Source organism: Melospiza melodia, chromosome 4 (assembly GCF_035770615.1).
Source record: "Melospiza melodia melodia isolate bMelMel2 chromosome 4, bMelMel2.pri, whole genome shotgun sequence".
Lineage (NCBI taxonomy): Eukaryota > Metazoa > Chordata > Aves > Passeriformes > Passerellidae > Melospiza > Melospiza melodia.
Window position 1 is genome coordinate 6,026,396 of NC_086197.1, and position 23,204 is coordinate 6,049,599.

The 23,204-nt window shown below is 40.2% G+C and overlaps 1 protein-coding gene across 6 annotated transcripts in view; it reads left to right on the forward strand.

The window, feature by feature from the left end:
* Nucleotides 1-23,204, forward strand: part of CELF2 (CUGBP Elav-like family member 2) — a 550,999-nt gene that overhangs the window by 277,238 nt on the left and 250,557 nt on the right. For 3 of the 6 annotated variants that reach the window (XM_063153706.1, XM_063153703.1, XM_063153704.1), the window contains exon 1: nt 17,375-17,641. The exons of 2 other annotated variants lie outside the window; for them this stretch is intronic. In XM_063153706.1, the coding sequence (XP_063009776.1) occupies nt 17,535-17,641 (107 nt within the window). In that variant the 5' untranslated portion in view covers nt 17,375-17,534. Of the gene's footprint in view, nt 1-17,374; nt 17,642-23,204 lie in introns of those variants that run through there. One more of the 6 variants, XM_063153707.1, reaches the window with a different exon arrangement.

Here is a 23,204-nt window from a genome sequence, read left to right on the forward strand (position 1 = left end):
CCATGGCTTCTCCAGGACAGAAGGTCAGCTAGGTTGATGATTTTTCTGTTTTAAATTGGTCATACTGCTTGACTTATGGGACAAAAAATTATTCAAGATTGCAATATTCTTTTAAATCACACAAGACAGGAAAAACCCACTTGTTTTTCTGGAAGCAGGTAGAAGGCTGTAGCAGAGCAATTGAAATAATTGGAAATTATTTGGGGATGTACTTTGTGGCATTCAAAAATATTTCCTTGATGAATTCCTAAACTCTAGACATTCTGAATGCTATTAGGAACTTTTAAGCTATATTTAGCTTTGTGCCCATGAGGTCATCTATGAAATGCTGTTCTCTGTCTGTGAAGAAAGAAATCCTTAAAAACAAGATTCAGTGTCTCCTTGGCTTTTCATACTGAACTAATCCTCTGGGAATTTCATTCTCCCTTCAGTTCAGCTGTTTTGGTCCTTGGGAATGATTTCATACCATTTGAAGTAAAGAATCCAACTTCTGTGATACTGACATACTCAATACTGATTTTATGTAAGTGCTTCCTGGAAAGTAGTATGTAGCTAGACTGAAATATGGACAATGTGGGTTCCCATTAGCTGAAATACCTAAAGAAATTGTTATATTTAGAATTTTGTTCACTTATGCTTAATAGAGCTCCACTTTGAGTTAGGGAAAATTGGTTTCATTTTCTCTTGCTACCATTAATAGCTATTAGAGTTGAAAATAAGGCTTTAAACATATCATTAAGGTACACTTAAGTAACTTGCAACTGACAATTAACTCAGCATGGTAATACATTATCATAACATTTTTCTTTGATAGGTTTGTCTCTTGAAAAGATAGGAGGAAAGACAAAGGATGGTTTTGTAAGAATCCTGATGAATTTTTTTTTCTATTTTAATATAATCTACATTTTGATATTTTATCAGTGAAATGTGTTCCATCATATATGTTCAGAAAACATTTATTTGGTGCTTCACAGAAAGGTAGAATCATAGAATGGTTTATTGTTGTAGGGGATCAAAGATCACCTTAGAGATGATCCTAAAGATTATCGAGTTAGTTCCCAACCCCCTGCCATGGGCAAGGACATCTCCCACCAAAGCAAACCAGGCTGCTGAAAGCTGGTTTGAGGTTAAGCATTTGTAACAGACTCTGTTCAGGGGGTGTCTGGGTTTTGTTGCTTGGTTTCTGTGGGTACAGTATTCAAGTGGGATGGATGCAGAAGAGAATTTGCAATTCACAGATCTTAAAGTTTGGGAGATTACACTAATAACCGAAGAATACAAATACAGGCAGAATTCAGACCCACATTCAAGCATTGTTTGCTTTCAGGTTTTATTAAAATCTTCTTCAACAGAAAGCATGATGAGCTCTAGGAAAAAAAATCTGATTACCGACATTTCAGCATAACACGCCATGTGTTTTCCCTTTCAAGACAATAGTAAAAATCCAGCACTGCACTTAAAGTGAGATCACTGTGGTGATTTTAAAGGATGGAGATAATGGTGAGTGAATGAGTGAGCATGGGGCTCCTCAGCACAGGCACCAAGGACTGCCACTTCTCAAAGCTGAGCTTTGTGAATTTTACAGTGACAGCAGCGACTTTGGTGACATCCTCCACTCCTTGCAGACCCAATGGGCATTGACCTTATCCTGTCAAAGGATGTAAAGAGCAATGTGGGCAGCACTGGCTTTGTGAAAACTGGGCACATTTATCCAGGACGTTTCACTGCATTACCACAGAGTCACTTGTAGAAGTGCAGCTCAGATAGCTGCTACATGGTAAGTTTTCTGCACTGAAGCTAGAAATGCAACAAAGGCAACAGTAATGTGAGTGAATGTTTTTGGAAATGCACTAGAAGCAAACCCACCAATGCCAGGAACACAAAATCCCATCAGTTCTGTGCCCCAAATCTCCTCTCCTGCTTTCTTACAAAGCCACTCTTGAACATATTGGTTTGAAAATTGTACATCTTAGGACTCTGGCAGTCTGAGCAGTTTGTTTTGTTTTGAACACTTTTGCCATGCTTAATTCTGAAGAACTTAAAGAAATCAGACTAGTTGCATGCATTCTCCTGCAGCTGATGGTAGCACAGCATCCAAGCATTTCCTGGTATTTCCTAGCTCACTCTCCTCCCTTTGCTCCTCAATCATTTCTTGAAAATTCCTTCATAATAACCTTATCCAAACCATAAATATGAAAGTCAAATAAGCCCAAAGGAGATTTATCATCCTCTGACTCTGCACTCCTTTTATGATTAATAATGACATTGATTCCTTTGGAAATGAAACAAAAATTAATTTAAAGGTTCTGATTGGTTTTAGTATTAGGTAAACTTAACATATTGAATGAGCGTAAAACAATTATCAGTCTTATTAACAAAATTAGCTACAGCAAATTTACCAGAAGGAAACTGTTGCTATTTAGTTCCCTAATTATATCACTATTCTTTGTGACCAAATGATATAATGAAAATAATTTGATCTACTGGTGCTGCATAGAGAATTTTCTAGGAGCTGCTGAATATCATAATCTGTTTTGAATGTATGTTTTCCTGCCCTTCTACTGTTTCAGAAAGTAGAGGTCAAGGGCTTTAAAGAACTTTTCAATAAAGTGAAGTTGAACTGCACTAGGCAGAATATGGGATAGATTCTTTTTCCTATTATGAAATGTTAGATAACCCTTTCCTTGAGGCCAGAACCCTTTGACTTCTTGAAGTGATCTATGGTGTACGAATTTCAGACTCTGGAAAAGCATAGGATGTCTTTTATCCTGCCTGGCACTGAGGCCAAGGATTGGATTTTCCATGCTGTGCTGTTGTCTGCCTATTTCCTTGCGCTGTGCCTCAATCCAAGCACACAAACTTGGCGAGTTTTTCTTTCCAGCCCTGAGAGCTGATAAAACAGAGAGAGTTGGATGCCCTCTAGCCACAGGCATTTCAGCCCAGGGGGACAGTCACCTGGCCAACCTTGAAGGCCACCCAAGCATTGGTGATACATGGAACTTGGGGTGCCAGCTCTCATCTATTCTGTGTGAGTTTCCTGTGCTCATGGGCGGAAGTGCACTGGGGTAGAAGCAATGAGAGCTGACGAAGCTGATGAGAGAAGTCAGACGTGATCTCGGAAAACTTCTTGCGAAACATCTCTGCTGGCACTCCTGTGCTTCCACCTCAGCAAGCATTTGGATGGTGGGGTCTCTGAGCATTTCTGTCCTACCAGATCTGTCTGCCCTCCCTGCCTTCATCCTGACTGGTCAGGATGCCACCCTCACTGTGTGTGTGTTCTCCTTTCTTCCCCTTGCCATCTGGCTTCCCTGAATTGCCATCAGCGGGCAACTTGGGTCCAGGCTCATTTCCTACCCCATACCTATAACAGCTGCCCCCATTTCTAAGTAGAATCATTCCCTCTCTCCATCCCAGTGCAGCTTTATAAACTGGATAAAGGAGATTAAGACACTCTGGTACAGGAAGAAACCTGCAGCATGAGAGTGATCTGCATATTGTAAAACTGCCTCAGATTGTAACAATGAACTTCAATATGATCAACTCCAATATTGAACTTCACAGAAGTGAATGGGAAAGCTGCTGTGGAATAGAAACCCCTCAAGTACATCCCCTGGCTGCTTGTTTAAGGCTTGTGAAGAGGCTCTGAACTACACAGCTTGTTTTCTTGCCTACACTCCAACTTTACATCTTTATGGTTTGTGTCCTCTGGGAAACATTTTTATTTTTGTTTCATTATTTAAAGCAAGCCTAATATTAATGACAAGGCTGCTGTGCATTAAGGCACTGTGCTACCAATACACACCAGCTCATAACTTTTGGTGAGGCTTTCTGCATAATTTATGTCCAAAAGAGAGTATGCTGACACAAAATCGAGGATTTAACCATGTTTACTGCTGCTTGTGATAATTAGATCATTTCATACTGGAACTACTAAGCAACTGAAGTAAGCTGGGCCTCTGATCAATTGTTAAATTTATAGTCTTCTCTTAAAGAATCAAACATGAAGAACTTGAAATATGTTTTGTAGCCTGTTCCTTATATAGCATCATCAGAAAACCCAATTGCTGTACATAAAATACTTGGGTGCCATCAGATGGACCAGTGCAAGAACTGGCAAGCAAAAATCATGCCCTCATAGGATTTGCCCAATCATCTCCTAATTGCTCAGCTTTATAAAGTTTCCTATGGTATTTCTTGAGAGAATTGCATTAGGCCCCAGAAGAAGTTCCAAATATTACAATTTTTTGATGGTTTCAACACTTCTAAACGTGACTGGAAGAGAAAGGGCTTTAAATGAGAAATCAAATCCATACATGCTCCTATTAACCTCTGGTTTGGCATATTTTAAATCACTGCACACATTTCTATATTTTTTTTCTGATGACCATGCTTGGGCATCTGGTTAAAAACATGTAACAACTCATTTGGCTCAACTTCTCTAAGAAATAAATGTACAGGGGATGTGGTGTCAATGTGAGAAAGATCTAGAAGATTGAACAGGCACCTAGTTCAAAGGCAATAGGGAAAGATGACTTGGGGGTTTAAAAAAACAACAAATCATGTTCTATAAAATCTGTTGGTTTTAATCCATCATTTTTCCTTACTGATGGATTATGATAAAATTACAAGAAACATAAAATCATGCTTGTGCAGTCCTTAAAGAGGCTTTAGATCCAGGAGAGTTAAAATGTACACCTTCTTGCCCAGATAAACTGTATAAACACTTAGTCCTTTGCTTTGAAAGGCATTTTCCATCATTTCCATCATTTTCACTAGCTCCTGTCACTCCTCCTCGCGATTATTAAGCATTATAGATCAGAGGTGAGTAAAAAGTTCCTGTACAATCAAAGCATTAGTTTTGGTTGCTCATTGTGGCATTCCAAAGGGCTCTTTTGATTTCCTGATGTGATTTCTTTCTTTCCCAAACAGGATAATACCTACTCTTCTTCCTGCACCTTTTGGAGCAGCTCTCCTTGTTTCCCTTTAGGTATCCTGAAGTGACATGTGAGGGTGGTGGACTCTTGCTGAAGCTCCCCTGTTAGATGGGAATGTTTGTTGGGTTGTCCCTGAGATGACAAGAGGTATAACCTTTCCCCTGACATCTTCCTGCTTAGTGCAGGGCGCTTTTTCTGGAAGATGGGTGTTCAGTGACAGGTACATACTGCACACTTCAGAAATGGCATCCAAAATCAAGCCACCTGTAGAATATATTAGTGAACATCCATCTCTGGCTCTCATCAGACCATGGAGGCTTTAAGAGAAGCCATGACTTGGGTTTTGTGGGGGGTCAATATGTTTTCCTATTTTCATCCTTTGCTAGAAAACAGAAACAGTTATTCCCCAAATCCAGATTCAGAAGGGATGGATCTTTTTTCAGTGGGTCAGAGTCTACTATGCTTCAATCTTAACACACAAATTCCTTTATACAAATCCAGTTTTCCAGTCCCTGATGCGACGTGATTAAGAATAACAGAGTTCCTGCATATGTTATTCCTGCACTTCATTTTCTCAGTTGTATCTATGAGTGAAATGCATTCAAATGCCAAAAATACGTGGCATTTCTGAAGCTGATTGTTATTAATATTGTTCTGTTTGGGTTTTTATAGCTGTAAACCTTTTTGAAGTGCCTAGCAAAAAAGTGAGAGGAGCAGCTTTGGAGGGGGGAGACAACTTTGAAATCCACAGAGCAGAAGCTTTAATCTCCAGTTGTGACTGACATCAAACAAAAGTGCAAAAACTCCCTTTGTTCTTGAGCACAAAGGGTGTGTTTGTTGTTTGTTCAGGGTAAGTGAAAGGCCCCCATGAAGTCCCACTGAAGATGTTTAATGAATCTGGCAGCCTCCACACTGTCTCTTCTACAGAGTAATCCTAGAGACAGACCCATCACACATAATTTAACAGAGTGTGACACGACAATCTCTGCTCTGGAGACACTTTGGAGAGGGAATACTTTTATTACTCAACAGCACAGCCCCCTCAGGGTTGGTGCTGTGGGGCAGAGCTCTTGGTGATGGTGGCCACACGTTCATCTCTAAATTGAGGAGTGTTGCTCAGGTATTGCTTATGAAGCTTCTTTGAACTCACAGTTAAAATCAAGTGAATTGGACTGTCCTTAGTGTAGGGGGCAGGGATTTTGGCAGCCTCAGCTTCTAACAGAAGTCAAAGTCAAGAATATCTAAGAAAGGAGGAGGCTTGCTACCAAAATCAGGTCAAACAGGGACGTGGATATTAGGGAAGGAAGAGACAAATTGTATTAAAATTGGAACAGTAATGGAAAAGACTACAAAAAAAAAAGTCAAGTGAATGAACATTCTTAGATGTCAGATCCATTAAGGTTTACCACATATATGTCATCTTTTATCAGTTTGTCCTACTTGATCATTCCTTGGATGAGTAGAACAGGAATAACCATGGTGTGTATCTTTAACCTCTCCTGTCTTTGCTATGATCTAATACCAAGGGCCTGGGCATTGTGGAATCTGGGCTGTTTACTGCCAGGTCTCATGTCTGCTGCCTGGCTAGGGATGTTCTGTGTGGCTGGGAGCACCTGGAGTAGCTGCTGTGTGCTTTTATGGTCTGGGCGTGTATTGCCCACGGATAGGACAGAGGGGGCTTGAATCCTCCTTAGATTGGAGTGCTCAGGTGGATGCTTTCATCTTCTCACAGTTAAATCAGTTTTCAGCTCTGCCTCATTCTAAATGGGGGCAATCCATTTCAACATTTTTTCTATAAAATGGGCATAACCTTGTATACCTACTTTGGGATAAACTGTGGAGTGGAGTGTGACAACTCATGGCAGCACCTGTGAAGAAGACACTTGGAGAACACCATGGTTAGCATTCTTTTTTTCCCTAGCTTCCTCATGACATCAATCAAATTTTATTTTTTATCCCCTCTGCTGGATGTAAATGCAAAATGCATTTGTAATGCAGATGTCAGCCACTCCTGGGACTGCTGAGGGTCTAAGCACTATCTGCTGTTGCATTTGATCCCCCTGTCAAATGCCAACCAGAGCCCCAGAAAACCATCAGACATCAGATCTGATGACTGGGATTTAGACTTGGTACCAAAACAACCTTGATACCCTGGATCACAAAACACAGCCCTTTCTACAGCTTCTCTGCCCAGCATCACTGTTTGAAATATTCCTTGTTCTCTCTTAAATTGCCAGAATATTGTAGAATCTCTCTAAAATAGCAGTCCCTGTTTCCCTCCCTTCTTCCCCCACCCGTTATCAAATCAGACGTCCAAAATCAAGTGCCTGTGTGCTCTGCTGACAAGCACAAGGGGATTAGGGAGTGACGGGTTTAACAAAACTGGCTCAAGGTTTTGTAAAATGCATCTTGGAGCCTGAGCTCTGAACGAGCCATAAAATTCTTCCCATGAGGTACAAGTGAGGTTTCTACAAGACTGGATCAGAACTTAATAATGTTTTTTCCTAGGTTGTTTTTTTCCTTGCTTTCTAAAAGGTGCCAGAAAACCATCTGACTTTTTAAGATGCTGTAAGACTAACAATGGCTTAATGTAACCATTGTGTAAAAAAATCGCAAATATCTTTTACCACCATCAAAAAGAACTGATTTGTGGGCTGCATGCAAACCATTTGGGGCAATTAGCATGTAATTTAATTTGCATTAATCAGCAGAAGGTCAGCAAGAAATTAACTTCGGGTGTAGATTTTACATATAACAGCATTTGAGAAGAAGGGAGGAACTGTTTTTACAGGGTGTTAATTTGGAGCTAAGTGCATTCAGCAAGTTTGGCGGGGCTTGGCCTTGCAGGAGAAAGATGAATGACGTGGATTTGAGAGCATTGAAAGCACAAAACGATGTGGCAATTTACCAAGCATTTAATGTTGCAATATATAAACAGTTTAACAGACTTCCTGGCACTTGCAATGATCAGAGCACAGGTTTTGCTGAAGCACTGAGCACTCTGCTAGCACTGAAGGGCTGAATGTGGACAGGGTCCTGCTGGGCTGCATGCACCCATCATGGGTTCTGCCAAATGATTCAAGGACACAGACAGATATCCCAGAAGAACAGATCTCTCTGCAGCTCTGCAGCATTTCCTCACTGGAAAGAATTTAGGCAAATTATTTATTTTCTTGTGTGTCCCTTCAGGTCTCCAGCCATTCCCTCTGCAGCCATTTCATTTCACAAATCTCCTGGGGCTCCATGAGCCTGTCACATGAGCAAAGTGAGACACCCACTGCTGATGACAAAGAAATTGAGTTTTTTGACAAATTTTATCTGATTATGGAAAATGAGATGCTAAGAAGTCCGGTGGTGTTTGGCTATGGTGAGGTGGTACATAAAATGTATGTGGCTGATCTTGCACCTTTTTCTTTGAATGAAAAGCATTCATTGCTTTTGTGTGGTGTGGAAGGTGTCAGAGAGCGAGTCTCTTGTATTTCCTGTTTTTTCACAGAGGGTAATCTCAAGGGTATTTGGAGCTGCCACTTGTCCCATCTGTACTTCACACATATCTTTCTTGCAGTAGGGTTGGAAAGATCCACAGGCATCACTGCACAGCTTATTTTAAGACAGGATGCCATGGCCATGTCTACAATCATTGCCTAGATATTATTCCAGAAACAGAGTTTTTAGATGAAGTAGACTTAAAGGCCTCACACCCAGTCATTTAATGCTCAGCTGAGATGTTGAGGTCAGCCCCAGTTCACCTATGCTTCTTGCCTCTTCAGAGGGAGATCCATGGTGGGTTGGACTGGAATTGGATTGGAAGTCCAAGGGGATTGATTATGCTTTTTAGGCTTCTTTGTTAAGTTCCCAAACTTAAATAGCATTAATGAGAGCAAAACATGTCTGAAGGAACTGGCTACACAAAGACTTTTGGCATGCAAAGGACACCACTTTGGGACTCAGAATTAGGATTCAGTTTGATCAAAAACTAGAATCATATCTTTATGAGAGAGCTTAGTTTTTCATGACTTTTCTAACTTTCTGGGTTAGGATGCATTTACATCATCCACTGAAAGATTCAAGCTACTGTGCACAGCCTACCTGCCATGGCAAAAAGCCATTTGTGAGTGGACTTACCCAACTTCTTGCGTTGCTTCCATTGCTTCAGCAAGGTTTTGGTACCTTGACATTCCATCTCAGCAAGATATCCTTAAACAACATTCCCCAGTTGGCTCATTATTTAAAAAAAAAAAAAAAAAAGTATGTTTAATTTTTTAGTTGCATGACAGACTAATAAAAGCAAATTTGACTTTAGAATCACAGGTTATATAGGTTGGAAAAGATCATCAAATCAAAGCATTAGCCCAGCACTGCCAAGCCCACCACTAAACCATGTCCCCAAATCCCACATCTCTATGCCTTTTAAATCCCTCCACAGATGGTGACTACCACTTCCCTGGAGAGCCTGATCCAATGCTTGATAACCCTTTCTGTGAATGAGTTTTTCCTAATATCCACTCTCAGCCTCTCCTGGTACAACCTGAGGCTGTTTTCTCTCCTGTTCCTTGGGAGAAGAGCCTGCCCCCAGCTGCCTACACCCTCCTGTCAGGGGGCTATGGAGTGAGGAAGTCACCCCTGAACCTCTGGAGTTCTCTGCAGTAAATACCAGCAGCTCCCTCAGCTGCTCCTCACCAGATTTGTGCTCAGACCCATCCCCAGCTCCGTTCCCTTCTCTGGCCACGCTCCAGCCCCTCCATGTGTTTGTTGTGGTGAGGGGCCCAAAACTGATCGCAGGATTCAGGATGTGGCCTCACCAGGGCTGAGCACAAGGGGACAATCATTTCCCTGGTCCTGCTGGCCACGCTATTGCTGACACAGGCCAGGATGCCCATGGCATTTTTGGCCTCCTGGGCACATTCCAGCTCATGTTCAGCCTCTGTCGACCAGCAAACCCAGGTCCTTTTCCACTGGGCAGCTTTCCAGTCACTCTTCCCCAAGTCTGTGGAGCTGTGTGGGGTCGTTGTGACCCAAGGACAGGACCCTGCACTTTGCCTGGTCAAATTTCATACAATTGGCCTTGGGTCACCAATTCAGCCTGTCCAGGCTCTGCCTTTCTACCCTCCAGCAGATCAGCATTCCCATCCAACTCAGCGTCATCTGTGAATTTACTGAGGATGCATTCAATCCCCACATAAAGATATTTGATAAAGATACTTTTTTTTTTTAATAAAGATACTTCCTTCTTCAAAAATTTGTGCTCTGACATTTTAAGGAATTCCTTAGAATCTCAGTTTTTACAGAATTTTCATCAAAGGTTTTGAAATGCATCCATCTTCTGAGTGTTTTCACAGGGTCTGATTTATTTCTTCCTTCCCACAAACCAGGATCTTAACTCTGAATTACAGAGCCTACAAAACTCTCTGAGTTTGGGCACTTAGAATCACAAAAAATCGCTAGTCATTTTTTAACATCTTGCACAAAACTGTCAAGTGTCAGATGACATGAGAAAGGTCAAAGAAAAATGTGTTGTAAATCTAACTGAAGATTTATATCCTAGCTCTTTCATTTTAATCAATGTTAATAGATTTTTAAAGACAAAAAAGGAAGGAAGGAAGAGTATCCTTTGAACAAAGAATGTTAGGTAGAGAGTTTAAGGTATTAAAAAAGTGTGGTGATTTTATTTTTCAATAATGAAATAAAACTGATTAGTGAGGATAAGAGCTGAGGAAACAAGTCTCTGTGCTAATTCATTTTTAAAATAGTAAAAATTATGTTGTAGCTATTAATTTTATTTTTATGGCAACTCTGTAGAAGTGATACATTTCCCTTCAGAGCATTTTTAAATAGAAAATCTGACTTTTACCAGGTAATGAATCACGCATTCTCAAGCAGTATTTACAACCAAAGATCAATGCACCTGATTTAAATTATTCAACTTGCAGTTTGTTTCCCTTCCACATAGGACAACACCATATTACCTGCCTTTTCAGGAAACTTGGTGGATGATAAGTTTTCCCCATAAGTCTTTATTTCATGTTGGACATGTGTCACAGGACAGTGTAAGGTCCAATTCCCACTTCCCATTCATTGCCAAATATTCTCATGGTAGATGTATCCACTAGTCTAGATGCCAGATCCCAGAAATTAGACTCCTTTCTCTTTTTTACTTGCATGTGAGTTTCTGTTCAACATCGCTCTCTCTGGTGAGAGCTTGTTTTTAAATATCCACTTTCATCCCGACTTGTTGGATGCCTTTCGTGGATGTGTGAAATGAACCTTCTGTGTAGAGCACCATAAGATCATTTTAAAACAGGTTCAATAAAAATGCTAAATGTGGTTCTATTTCTAATTTTAGCTTAAGAGGACAAGTAACCATTAAATTCTCATCTGTAAATATTAAAGTTTTTCATGTTCATTGATATGTGTTAATACAAACAACTCATACATTTGTATATATTGTGCAAGTTCACTTTCTTTAGATTGTGCTCCCAAGAACTCAAGGTCCCTGATATCCCACATCATTGGAGTCGTGATCTTGGCATTACTAAAGTGCAAAATAAAGATATTCCTGTTTAGACAGAGCAGGTTCTGCTTATGCTTTAAATAGATTTGAATTAAAGCAGAAAATGAATGGTTCTGTAACCAGCTGTGTTTGTTCTCTCTCTGCCTTTTCTCTCTCTTTCTCTCAGATCTGGTGCTCTGTTGCCTCTTCTGTTACTCCTCACTCTTTTGATCAGCTTTCTCCTCCTTCCCTTTAGTTGCAGGCCAGATGTTCTTACGACATGCAGATCTTTCCAAATACTTTATTTCCTTTGTAGAGTAGCCACGTCTGAAACCACAGCCTGGCCAGTTGTAAGTTGTTTCAAGTGATGTATTGTCTTTAAAAAAAAAGCACACTGAAGTGCATTTCTCTGTCAGAATTTGTGAACTGCACAAAATGAGAGTTTTTCCTGCTTCCCTGTCAAGGGTGGGGGAAGCAATGGAGCACTTTTTTTTTTTCTGTTTCCCAGATGCTGAGATGCAGAGTCAGCTGAATGCTCAAGGGAGGCAGCACACACCTCCTCTGTTGTGGGTACCAGTCCTGCTACATGCTTTAAATGCAAAACTTTTTATTCCTCTGCCGCCCAAGTATTCATCTTCAGCCTTTACACAACATTTTGTATTCCTGTGTTTTCTGTCTGTGCTATTTAATTTTCATGATGCTATTTGGATACTCCCAAGTGAAAAACGTTAGTAAAGACCTTTTGCAGCATGCAGACCAACAGTAATCGCCACCCCTATGACTCAGACAGAAAATCTAGGCATATACTCTAAAATATCTACCAAAGCAGACTAAAGGAGATGGGGCAAATTTTAGACCTGTTGCCAAAAAAAAAAAAAAAAAAAAAAAAAAGTGATTTCCTGTATCTGAGACTAATCTTCCTTTTCCTGAGCACAAAGATACTGTGAGTATGTTTAAAACACACAAGGTATACAGAGGTAGTACCTGTCCTGAAGACCTGTCCATGTCTGCATTAAGAGCTCTAAAGCTGGTCAATATAGTTTCACCATGAAATTGTATTTAGATACTTAGAGGTAAAGATCTGAGTCTTTTCTGTGACTTGTGTTTTCCTAGCCTGGAAGAGCACAGAAACATCTCCACCTGTATGTATGTGCATAATACAAATAGCAAATGTCACAGTATTTCTGCTCTCCTGGTAGAAATGGCAACTGGATGAAATAGAAACTGATAGAAATTGTAGCCTAGATGTCTGATGGCTGGAACTGAGGACAGCAACTGATCTCCCATCTGCAATTATGTTAAAGGCTGTATAATCAAAACCCAAAATCAACAGAGGAAGCAGAGACAAAAGTGTGATGATTTGTTCTAGGTAAAAATGAACAAAAATTTCAATTACAGCAGAGGTAAAGTATGATGAGATACAGCCTTTTGAGTTAAAGAAAATTCTTTGCTATTCACATTCACCAATTAAGTGATCCAGAGTAAAATTATTCTAACAATAATACCTGGGCTTGTGTTCCACTATTTCCAATAACACAAAAGCTGCAGGCAATGAGTTGCTCATTATTCTAGATTTTAGGAGAAGATACCTAAATGAACTGTCTGCTTTCTGAAAGCATGCTGGAAAGATTCCACTTCTGAAGCTGAGGCCAATTTCCTTTCTACTTCAAACTTTGCATAGGTGCAACATATGAATAGAATCACAGAATGGTTTGGGTTGGAAAGGACCTTAAAGATCATCGTGTTCCACTGCTCTGCCATGTACAAGGACACCTTCCACTAGGCCAGGTTCTTCAGAGCCACATCCAACTGGCCTTCAACAATTCAAGGGATGGGGCAGCCACAACTTCTCTGGGGAGCCTGTTCCAGTGCCTCACCACCCCCACAGTAAAAAACATCATCCTAATAGCTAATCTAAACCTGCCCTCTTTCAGTGTAAAGCCATTCCCTCTTGTCTCATCACAACACGCCCTGCTCAATGTCCCTCTCTGGATTTCATGTGGGCCCCCTCAGGCACTGGAAGGTGCTGTAAGATCTTCCTGGAGCCTTCTCCACGAGGAAATAACTCCAGATCTCTCAACCTGACTTCACAGGAGAGGTGCTCCATCCCTGTGAGCATCTCCATTCCCCTCCTCAGGACCAGTCTGTTTCAGACCTGGGGTGCTCAGGGCTGGGCAGTGCTGTGGAGCCCAGGGATGGACACGTGCTGGCGATGCTGAAACAGGAACATGGGAATTCTCACCTTTGCTTTAGGCACTTCGGTGGGATTCGTCTTGCCTGATATATGCATTTAAAATTTAGGGATCTAATCCCTTTGTAGTCAATGGAGAGATGTAGTAATGCTCTTTAGTATAACTAATCTCCCCTTGGTGACAATAGAGAAACCCTAGATGACTAGCTTAGACTAATTGCTCAGCTTCAAAGGTGAGATTTAACCACCTGAAACAGTAAAATGCTATCAGATTAAAGTGTAGCTTTCCACACCTATACAAAGCAAATGTGATTTGAGCCTAAATAAGTGCACAGAACAGCAGATAACTGACTTAGACTGCAAGTGCCTCTTGTGAGGAGAGGAGGTATTTTAAATGTTTGTGCAAGCCACAATAAAGCACTGATTTATACATCTTGCAGTGTTCTGTATTATGGTCACACTACTCTGGAGTTTATTGGCTTTTTTCATTTTAAAGATGGAGATGTGAGCAAGAGGTTAATTGGTTTGCATGAGATCTGACATGGGGACACTTGGTAAAATGGGGACATGAATCAAAGCTTTCTATTCCTCTCATGATTGCAGTCATGATTTTTGGTCCATTGTCCTGGACATTTGTCCACCATTTCTTTGTCATGAAATCTAGTCCATCTCTTGGCTGGTAGAAAGACTTTTATAGTGTGTGAAAACATCACTATATCTTGGGCTTCCGTATACTTTTAAAATACTGTAAACAAATGGAATGGTCAAGAAATAATTTCAACCAGAATAAGAGAGCAGAAAGAACATTTTAATTGGCATAAATTAGTCATTGTTACTGGTTTGCCTCTGAAGTTTTTTGCTTGTGTCAATGATTTGTTATTCCTGTTGCCTTTCAAGGATTTGCAGCATCACATAATTAGTTTAGCAAACTCATGGCCATACATGGAAGGCTTGGGTTTCCATTAAATACAGGGCGGTGAAATTATTAAATTTCCACTGTATGTAATTTGTGTAGAGCATTCTGCAATATATGCACATAATTTGTGAATCTACAATCAATTTTCATATTAAATGTTGAATTCAAACCCACAGCTGGACTTTCATCCTGAAAGAAGCCAGATAGCCCTGTGCATCTGGTTCAATCTTCCCTTCAGCCATATTATTCTAAAGGCACTCCTGCTTAGTACATCTTACAATTGAAAAATAATACTCATATTGCCTCTCATCCTCAGCAGCTGTGATCCCTCTGCAGATGTTGTTCTGTCAGACGTTTCATTACGTGTGATAGAAAGCGTAGGTTCTTTCCGTCTGTCTGTGTTACTGCTTTGTAGATTTTATTTTCTTTTTTTTCTATTTTCTTTTTTATTTATTCCTTTGGCTGTAGATGAGTCCTTCCATAATACTTCACTTTATCTCCTGTTGCTGCTGCTTCTCCTTCTTTCCAAGTGCAGAAATGATCAAGAACTTGCAACTGCGTGGAGCCACCCAACAGAAGCCCATTGATTCCCCACCAAAGGGCTCTGTGTGAGCCATTCCGCTACAGCCTGAAAAGAAAGCTTTGTTCCCTCAGCTGGTAGTGTCTTAAGATGCTGATCCTTGCCATATTTTCTGAAAACTGTAGCAGTTCATCAGGCTGTTTGACACTTCCCGTTCAGCTGTGTACTCTGTAGCACACCCTGGCATTTGCTGCTGCTCGTACATCAGCCCGAGCCTGCTCTGGGCACCACGGTGAGCTGTGCTGGGCACAAGTCATTTGGAGGTGAACAGTAAAGGAGCTGAAATCTGGAGTGCTGGTGGCCATGCCTGAAATGGTAGTAATGGATTTAGTATTTGGGGCAGGAGGTATGGGATTTGTCGTGTTGGTTGAGTATTTTCCTGGCCGCCTTCCATGACTGTTCAGATATTTTTAGCATGAAGTACAAGCTATGTTGTCTCAGTTGACCTTGGAGCATGACATTTTAACATGGAATTGGTTTGACTTGCTAATCATTAAAATGATTTATTATTTTTTATTGCAAGAGCAACTAGAATACCAGTCATGTTTTGCAGATGAAAAGGGAAGCAAATTGAAACCTGTCTTCCCTTAACTTGCAGTCCTTCATGATACCCATGATTCCTAAGGTGCTGTCTTTCTCTCTACACCATTAAAAGTAGATTATGTCCAGGTTTGTTTTTTAATTTGTCTTTTAGTCATTTGACAAATATTACATCAGAGTGAATGAAACGAATCCCAAGGTTTCACAGTGCTCAATGAGAAGTGTAGAACAAAAGGACTGTTTCTGTTGCAAACAATTTATGACCTTAATAGAAGTTTACAGCTGCCATCAGAAAGGCAAGATCTTGCTACCACTGTATTTATCCTGGTGATTGCTCTCTCTTTGCCTTCATTCCCAGACTCAAGTTTAAAGATCAAGCCCCTTAATACCAACTTCTGTTAAGGAATTAGCAGCAGTAGCACTGCATCAGGATTTCGTAGCAGTATATTTTAAGGCTGTAGTATATAATGTAGGAAAAGAGCTTAGGACCAGCCACAGACACAGCCAAAAGCTCATGAAAGTTGAATTCAGATTTTGAAGTGCAGATCAATTTTTAGCCTGACTGGACTTTTTGACAAGTTGTCAATTTTGGACAATTCGTGTTTATTGAGTTTTGCACCTCCTTAAGTTAGCATGACCTGAGAGGAAATTACAGTAATTTTTAAGATGCATTTTACTGCCACAGTGGTGTAGAAAAGCTTTTGACTGAAAAGAGCATCAAGGACTTGTTGACTTTTTCAGTCTACTAAATAAGCACCTGCTCAAGTATCTGATGTACATTAAAAAAAAAATTAAAATAAAATAAAAAAATTTTTAAAAAGAAAATAAAAAAGCCAACCATCCTCCTGCATAGTTTAAAGATTCACCCAGCAGAAGCTGAAACCAAGACGTGAAAATAAACCTCTCTTTGACTACCTTGGCATCTGGGAAGACCATAACCTGCTCCTACAAATCACATGGCGGATCTCCCAAATAGGGCCAAAGAGGCTGTTTCCCTGAAATCTGTGTCACACTATAGTTCCTTTCATGCATAGGAAGTGAGTAAATCATTGAATAATGCAACATCCTTCCCCGTCTGCGAGAACTGTGCCAAAGACAGGCGTGAGGGTCTGGGTTAAAGCAAACTCAGTTACTTGGTAACTGAGTTGTGTTTCGGAGGGGTCAAAATTAGAGGGATTTTGGACTTGTGTTTTTCGGGGGTTAAAAAGAAAAACTGAAAACTTGAGGAAGATCCCCAGGTGCCTGCATTAATACTCCCCAGTCCCTCTGATGTGAGCTGGCAGGTCCCATAAAGCCACTCAGCCTTGAACAGGGAAGGGAAGGAGGGAGAGAGCAGAAGCTCCAGCTGCGACTCCAGAGCCCCAGAAAGAGCCTCTAACCCTATTCCCTTAAAGTGCACAAGCCTCACGAGCCACAGCATCTCTTTGCCACTGTATTCACTGATTTCGCAGGGCAAACAAAAGACCCATACCAAGCATGCATCCTTCCAGAGGGGGAAAGCTTTTCCTCATTTGCCCATAGATTTCCCCCCCTTTTCTTTCAGTTTTATACATAGAGATTTGTATGTGTACATATATATACATACATTATTATTTTTGTTTTAACGGCGGAGGGGTGAGGTGGGGAATGTTGCTAATTTTTTTTTTTTTTTTTGGCTGGTAATTAGGAGAGCTAACACCAGCTAGGCTAGAGTGAACGCAAACAAGACCCCTATAGGCAGCACAGTGCATTAATGTAAAATATGCCCAGACAACATAACTTGTCAGAGAGGATTATTTCTGCTTAGTGAATCTGCAGGGGCCCCTTTGCTCCACCACTCAGCGTCTGACTAGAGAGAGAAAGAGAGAAAGAGTAGCCATTAGTGAGTAGCTACTGTGGCATTGATGTTTGAGCGCACTTCTGAACTGGCTTTTGTTGAGAATATCGGTGCAGAAAGCATGCGCTGTCCCAAATCCGCTGTTACTATGAGAAATGAGGAGCTGCTTTTAAGGTATGTTGTCTCCTTTGTTTTAACGCGTGCTTTCGAGTTGCCTGGGCCCGCTGCAACTATAACCGTGCTGTGTATTAAGTAGTTTCCCTATTTAAAGGAAAAGACAGGCATTGCTGGGTGCAAGTGGCATTTTCCACTAGTTCGGGTCGCACATTTCATGTATAATGACAAATGTACGGAGAGGGCAGGGGGGGGAAAAAATAAATACATTTATCTTTTCTTTTTTTTTTTTTTTTTCCTTCCTAAAAGAGAGCCGGTATTTCTTTTATCACCTCCTTTGCAATATTTCTGCCTGCTTCATTATTATGCACTGGGCATGGAATAAGCATGGAAAAAGCTCAGGGAGACTCCATATTAGAGCTAGTGCCCTAAATACCACTTTAATTTTCACTTAGCCTATGTAAATAGTTTCTAATGCTTTACCTAGTCTCTACTGCTCGAAGATGTTTTAAAAATACCTAAATACTCCTGTAATGTGGGGTTTCACATCTATTCTCTAATAATGCTCCCGGGTTTAGCGGGAGGCCAGCATCGACTACTCTTTTCAGAGACACACAACACGCAGACACGCACACACGCACACTCACACACAGAATTATGCTGGAATTGGCACCCCGCTTTGAAAAATGTAGTCTTTTGTTTATTTCCTAGCAGACATTGTAGCATTGAATACATCTTTTGGTCTGACAATGGGACAGCTGAACAATGGTGTTGTCAAACTAGCTTAATGTATGTCTGGCGATGGGGTGGTTTGGGTTGTTTTGGGGTTTTTTTCCTTTCCTTTTCTCAGCCCCTTTTTCATTTTCCTTAATCTTTTTGTGTGTACAGTAGAATTTAAAGTGCGTTGCCTGTTTTGTGGTGGTTGTTTCAGTTAATATCTACTGCTAATAGTGCAGGGAGGGGGAGGTTTGTATCTTACAATTATGGCTATTGCATTAAGTTGCAGATTTATTCCTAACCTCTCCTTTAACTGTGGTGAGAAAACTTATTGATTCTGAAAGCTTACAATACTGCTGTCAATCTGGGAAATACATACTTGCCAAATCTGCCCTTGCTTGATTTTATGCCCGATCGTATCAACTTTAACTGCTGTTTTGAAGATACTGTTTCTAATTTTGTTTAGGTAATGAAAATGCTATAAAAATGATAAATCAGGTCTCAGAGTGGGAGCTCATGCTTTCCATTTTTATTACATTTTATACATTAGAATTTTTAAGGTCAGACAGAATAATCTACCTGAATGATTCCTATCCCCAAATCAAACAAATTATTCATATGACATTTCCTAAATTATCTTTCTGTTTCAAGAACCATCATTTAACATTAAAACAGTTAACAATTTTGGGTTTGAATTTGGAAAAATGAACCTTATGCATTGTGAGAAAAAATTGTTACAAAGCTTTTGAAAAATTTTGAGTTACTACTTGGACAGCAGCTTATGTCTTAAATAAAATGAATTGCCATTACTCTGTGGAGTTTCTTAAACTGTTTAAAGTCTTTAAATACTTTACATGTTAAGTAAATGTATTGCTTTTAGCAATAAGTTTAATGATTTTGTGAGAGAAAAGATTTATTTATCAGTGGCTTCTGGTTTTTGCTTTGATCAATTAATAGTAGAGATTTTGTGCTTTTTTAAAAAACTGGACTCTAGTGCATGATTTATATGGGTTGAGGGGTCTCTTGGACCCCTTAATTAAAACAAAAAGACATTGAGGATTTATCGGTAGCAGTCAGAGCCCTCTAAAGCATGCATCTCAACACAAAAGTATTTGGTGAGGAGACTGAATACTTGCTATGCTGTTTTGCATTTTTTTTTGTCATTGTATCTTCTTCCCTCGAGTATTGAGATGGTGTAAACCAGTAGCAAAGAGTTTATGTGAACAAAAAGGTAATATCACATAAAATACTTCTTGAGAAGCCAAGAGGTTATGGATTATCAGGTGCTTGCATGCTGTGTGTTGGGCATAAACACGAAGAAAGCAAGGATAGTGTTTAATATTATGGGACCATGACATAATTCACTTCCCTGGGAGAACTTCTTTCAAGACAAACATTAACTCATTCCCAACCACTCTGCTCTGCCTGAACTGGAGGGTGGAAACAGCGGCATGCTTTTATAAAGTTATTTTTCTATCATGTCATGTTGCAGCAGCCTGAGCTTCCTAGCAGCTACTGCCCTTTGTGAGTGGCAATAAAGTGAGTCCCCCACTCTCAGTTATGTGCAAATGCCCCTTCAGGGATAGCCCAGAGCTGCATGAATATCCCTTCTGTAGCAGCCACCAACAGACACCTGGGCAGCAAAACCCACCACCACTTTTAAGGACTATTCAGTACTATAACTGTTCCCTAAGCTCTCTGCTCACAGGTGAGTTCCTACCAAACTTACTGTAGTTTCTATGTTTTCGGATAAAATGTTGCATAAAATACATATACAATGATTGGTTTTTTTTGTCTCAGATTGAAAATTACTTTGTGTTTTTCCGAGGGTATTTTCTCAACATTGCGTTCACATCAAAGACTGATTTTTGAATTAGTTTGTGTGAATCCTACTAAAAAAAAAAGTAAAAAAATCTTTCTATGCATATTTACTGAAATATTGCTTTCTGAGCCATAGCGATTATTATTAACATCAAAGAAGGTGAAGCAAAGCTGTAGCACAAGTAATTTCTTAGCATCTTCAACGAAAGTAATGGCTTTGGAAAGACTGCATAGGTTTAGAGATCTTATGCCTGAGCATCGGAGGTGTCCTCAGTGCTGCCTATTTTGAACCTCACCCATTCACAAAGCAATGTGGTGCCTTGCAGTTGTCAAACTTGGCAACATCTGTTTCCACAACAGAGCTAAGAGAGGTAATTCAGACTCTACATGAGTTGTTATTTGTTCTTGCAATGACCAGGGGTAATATCAAAACATGAACACCCTCAGTCTTACCTGTTGGAGAAAGAGCAAGACAGGTCTTAGCCTGGGACGTGGCTTTCCATGCTTCCATACGGATATGGAATTGAATAATAGTCATTATTAGCCTGGAGTCTTTGTGTGTATTTATTTATTTATTTACTTTCACATTCATGAGCCACAATCATCAACATGCTAATATTTTCTTTGTTAAGAGCGGATGACACTGACACGGTTCTGTCAGCAAATTTAAGTATGAAGAGACTGAGATCTGCCCTGCAGATAAATACCTGGGGGTGAAAAGCTGGATGTGAGCTAGAAATGTGAACTCACAGTTCAGGAAGCCAATTGTGTTCTGGGCTGCAGCAGGAGAAGGGTGGCCAGCAGGTTGAGGGAGGTGATTCTCTCCATCTACCACGCCCTCATGAGATTCCACCTGCAATACCTCTTCCAAGTCTGGAGTCCTCAACAAGTCCTCAACATGGAAATGTTGGATTGGATCCAGATGAGGGCCACAAAAAGTCAAGTCTGGAACACCTCCCTTAAGGAGACAGGCTGAAAGACTTGCGGTTGTCCAGCCTGGAGAAGGGAAGGATGTTAGACCATTCTTTCAGTACCTAAAGGGGGCTTATAGGAAAATTTATTTTAGCAGGGCCTGTTGCAATGGAACACGGGATTGTGGCTTTTAATGAAAACAGCGTTGATTCAGGCTCGACATAAGGGGGAAATTTTTCACAATGATAGTGGTGAAACACTGGAACAGGTTGCACAGAGAGGTGATGGCTGCCCCATCCCTGGAAACATTCACAGTCAAGCTGGACACGGCTCTGAGCAACCTGATCTACTTGAAGCTGTCCCTGTTCATGGCATGGGAGTTGGAAGTAGACGACCTTTAAAGGTCCCTTTCAACCCAAACCATTCTGTGATTCTATTCTATATAAGATTGCAAACTATACCTTTGGGGCTGAAAAACAAAGCAAGTGTTCAATTAATATTCATATCTAGAAGTTTTACTGCAAGTGTAGATTGTGCTTGAATACTTAAGAAGTCATTCAGGAGTGAATCAATACTAATTATTGTAATCAGGAGGGTTAATTAGCTGAAGATGCTGCTGATGGAAAGTTCACTGCTTACAGCCCTGAAAACACCTAAGTTGATGAAATCTGAAAGCAAGATGTCTAGGAGGACTTTGTGTGGAGAGAAACGTTTGGCTTTCCTTTGGCATTTCAAGAGCCAGTCATTCCAAAGGGGAAACATAGCTTGTACTTTGTATTTTGCATGACATTAATTCAGGGGATATCAGAAGATGCAACTAAATCTGTCGCGAAGATATTTTGTGGTCATCTCTCAATAAATGCAAGTACCATTTTGGATAACCTGTACTGTCTCTGCTGCATTCATTTGTAGATTACCATAAATTAATATGGATAATCTTATGCATTTGAAATCTGGTTCCAGCACTGTTATTTGGAACAGGTTTTTTTTTTTTTTTCTCCATTTGTGTTCAGGCACAGGGACTTCACATGGTACATGTACATAAATTACACATGCTGTGTTACTAATACACGTATATATGTGTGCATGCATACATGTGTGCACTGAAGTTTAAACATTTTTCATTTAAGGGCACAGTATTTCTATAATCCTGTGCCCTTAAAACTCCCACTCAGTTTCCATCTGCAAAACAGTATTCAACTACATATGATTCAGAGGACAGTTATTGAAGAAGGAGTTAATGAAATTTAAGTTAGATGACAAGGAACAAAGACTGAAAAGAAATGACTGAAGAAAATCCTTTTCTTTTCCCTCAATTAGAGCAGTTGTGTTTCTTAAAGTGAGCATTATTAAATTCAAACAAAATCTAGCTGTACAAAACCTTTTCCACAAGTGACTTGCAAGAAGATTTTTTATTGAATGCTGGGTGTTTGGGTTTTGCATTGGTTTTTGTTGTTGTCGGGTTTTGGGTTTTTTTTTTCCTTTTCCTCTAGTTGCATCTCTTAACCAAGACAAATGTCTGGATATTAATTCAAGAAAAAAAACAACTTACAGAGACCCCCTCCTCTCATTCACACACACACATATAAACCCCCCAAGTCAAGTGATGCTTTCAGAGGAGAGAAATCCTATTTCAAAACAAATCCTTCTTTCCTTTCTAATGACATTAGAGATTATCACGTGCAGGTGCTATTTATCTTTGGAACTGTTTTCCTATGACTGTTTTACTGCTTCCAACACATTTACTTGTATGTCAGCCCTAGAAAAGGTAACTGAAAATGGCAGTTGTTGAGAAAGCATGTCGCCATGCCTGGAATGACATGCATTATCAGGGCAGCAGGAGTTGCTGGCTCTACAGCCCATTTCTACTTGACCTGCAGAATGATTGGCTGCCTGGGATGGTGATGAATCACTGGAGTTTATGAAACAAGACTGCTGGCATCCTCACAGAGGAAATAAAAACGGGATTTTTTTGTTGTTTTCCCCCTCTAACATTCTTGCTGTGACAAAAACCTTTTTTTTTATTATTTTTTTTTTTACATTTTGTATTGCTTCTGTGTTATTTCACCCTGCAGCAGAAGCAAATGTGTCAATTAAAGTCGTTTTAGTACTGTTCTCAGCAAGTTAATGATGCACTGAAGGTTAACTATCTTTATTGGATGGAAATGGTCAG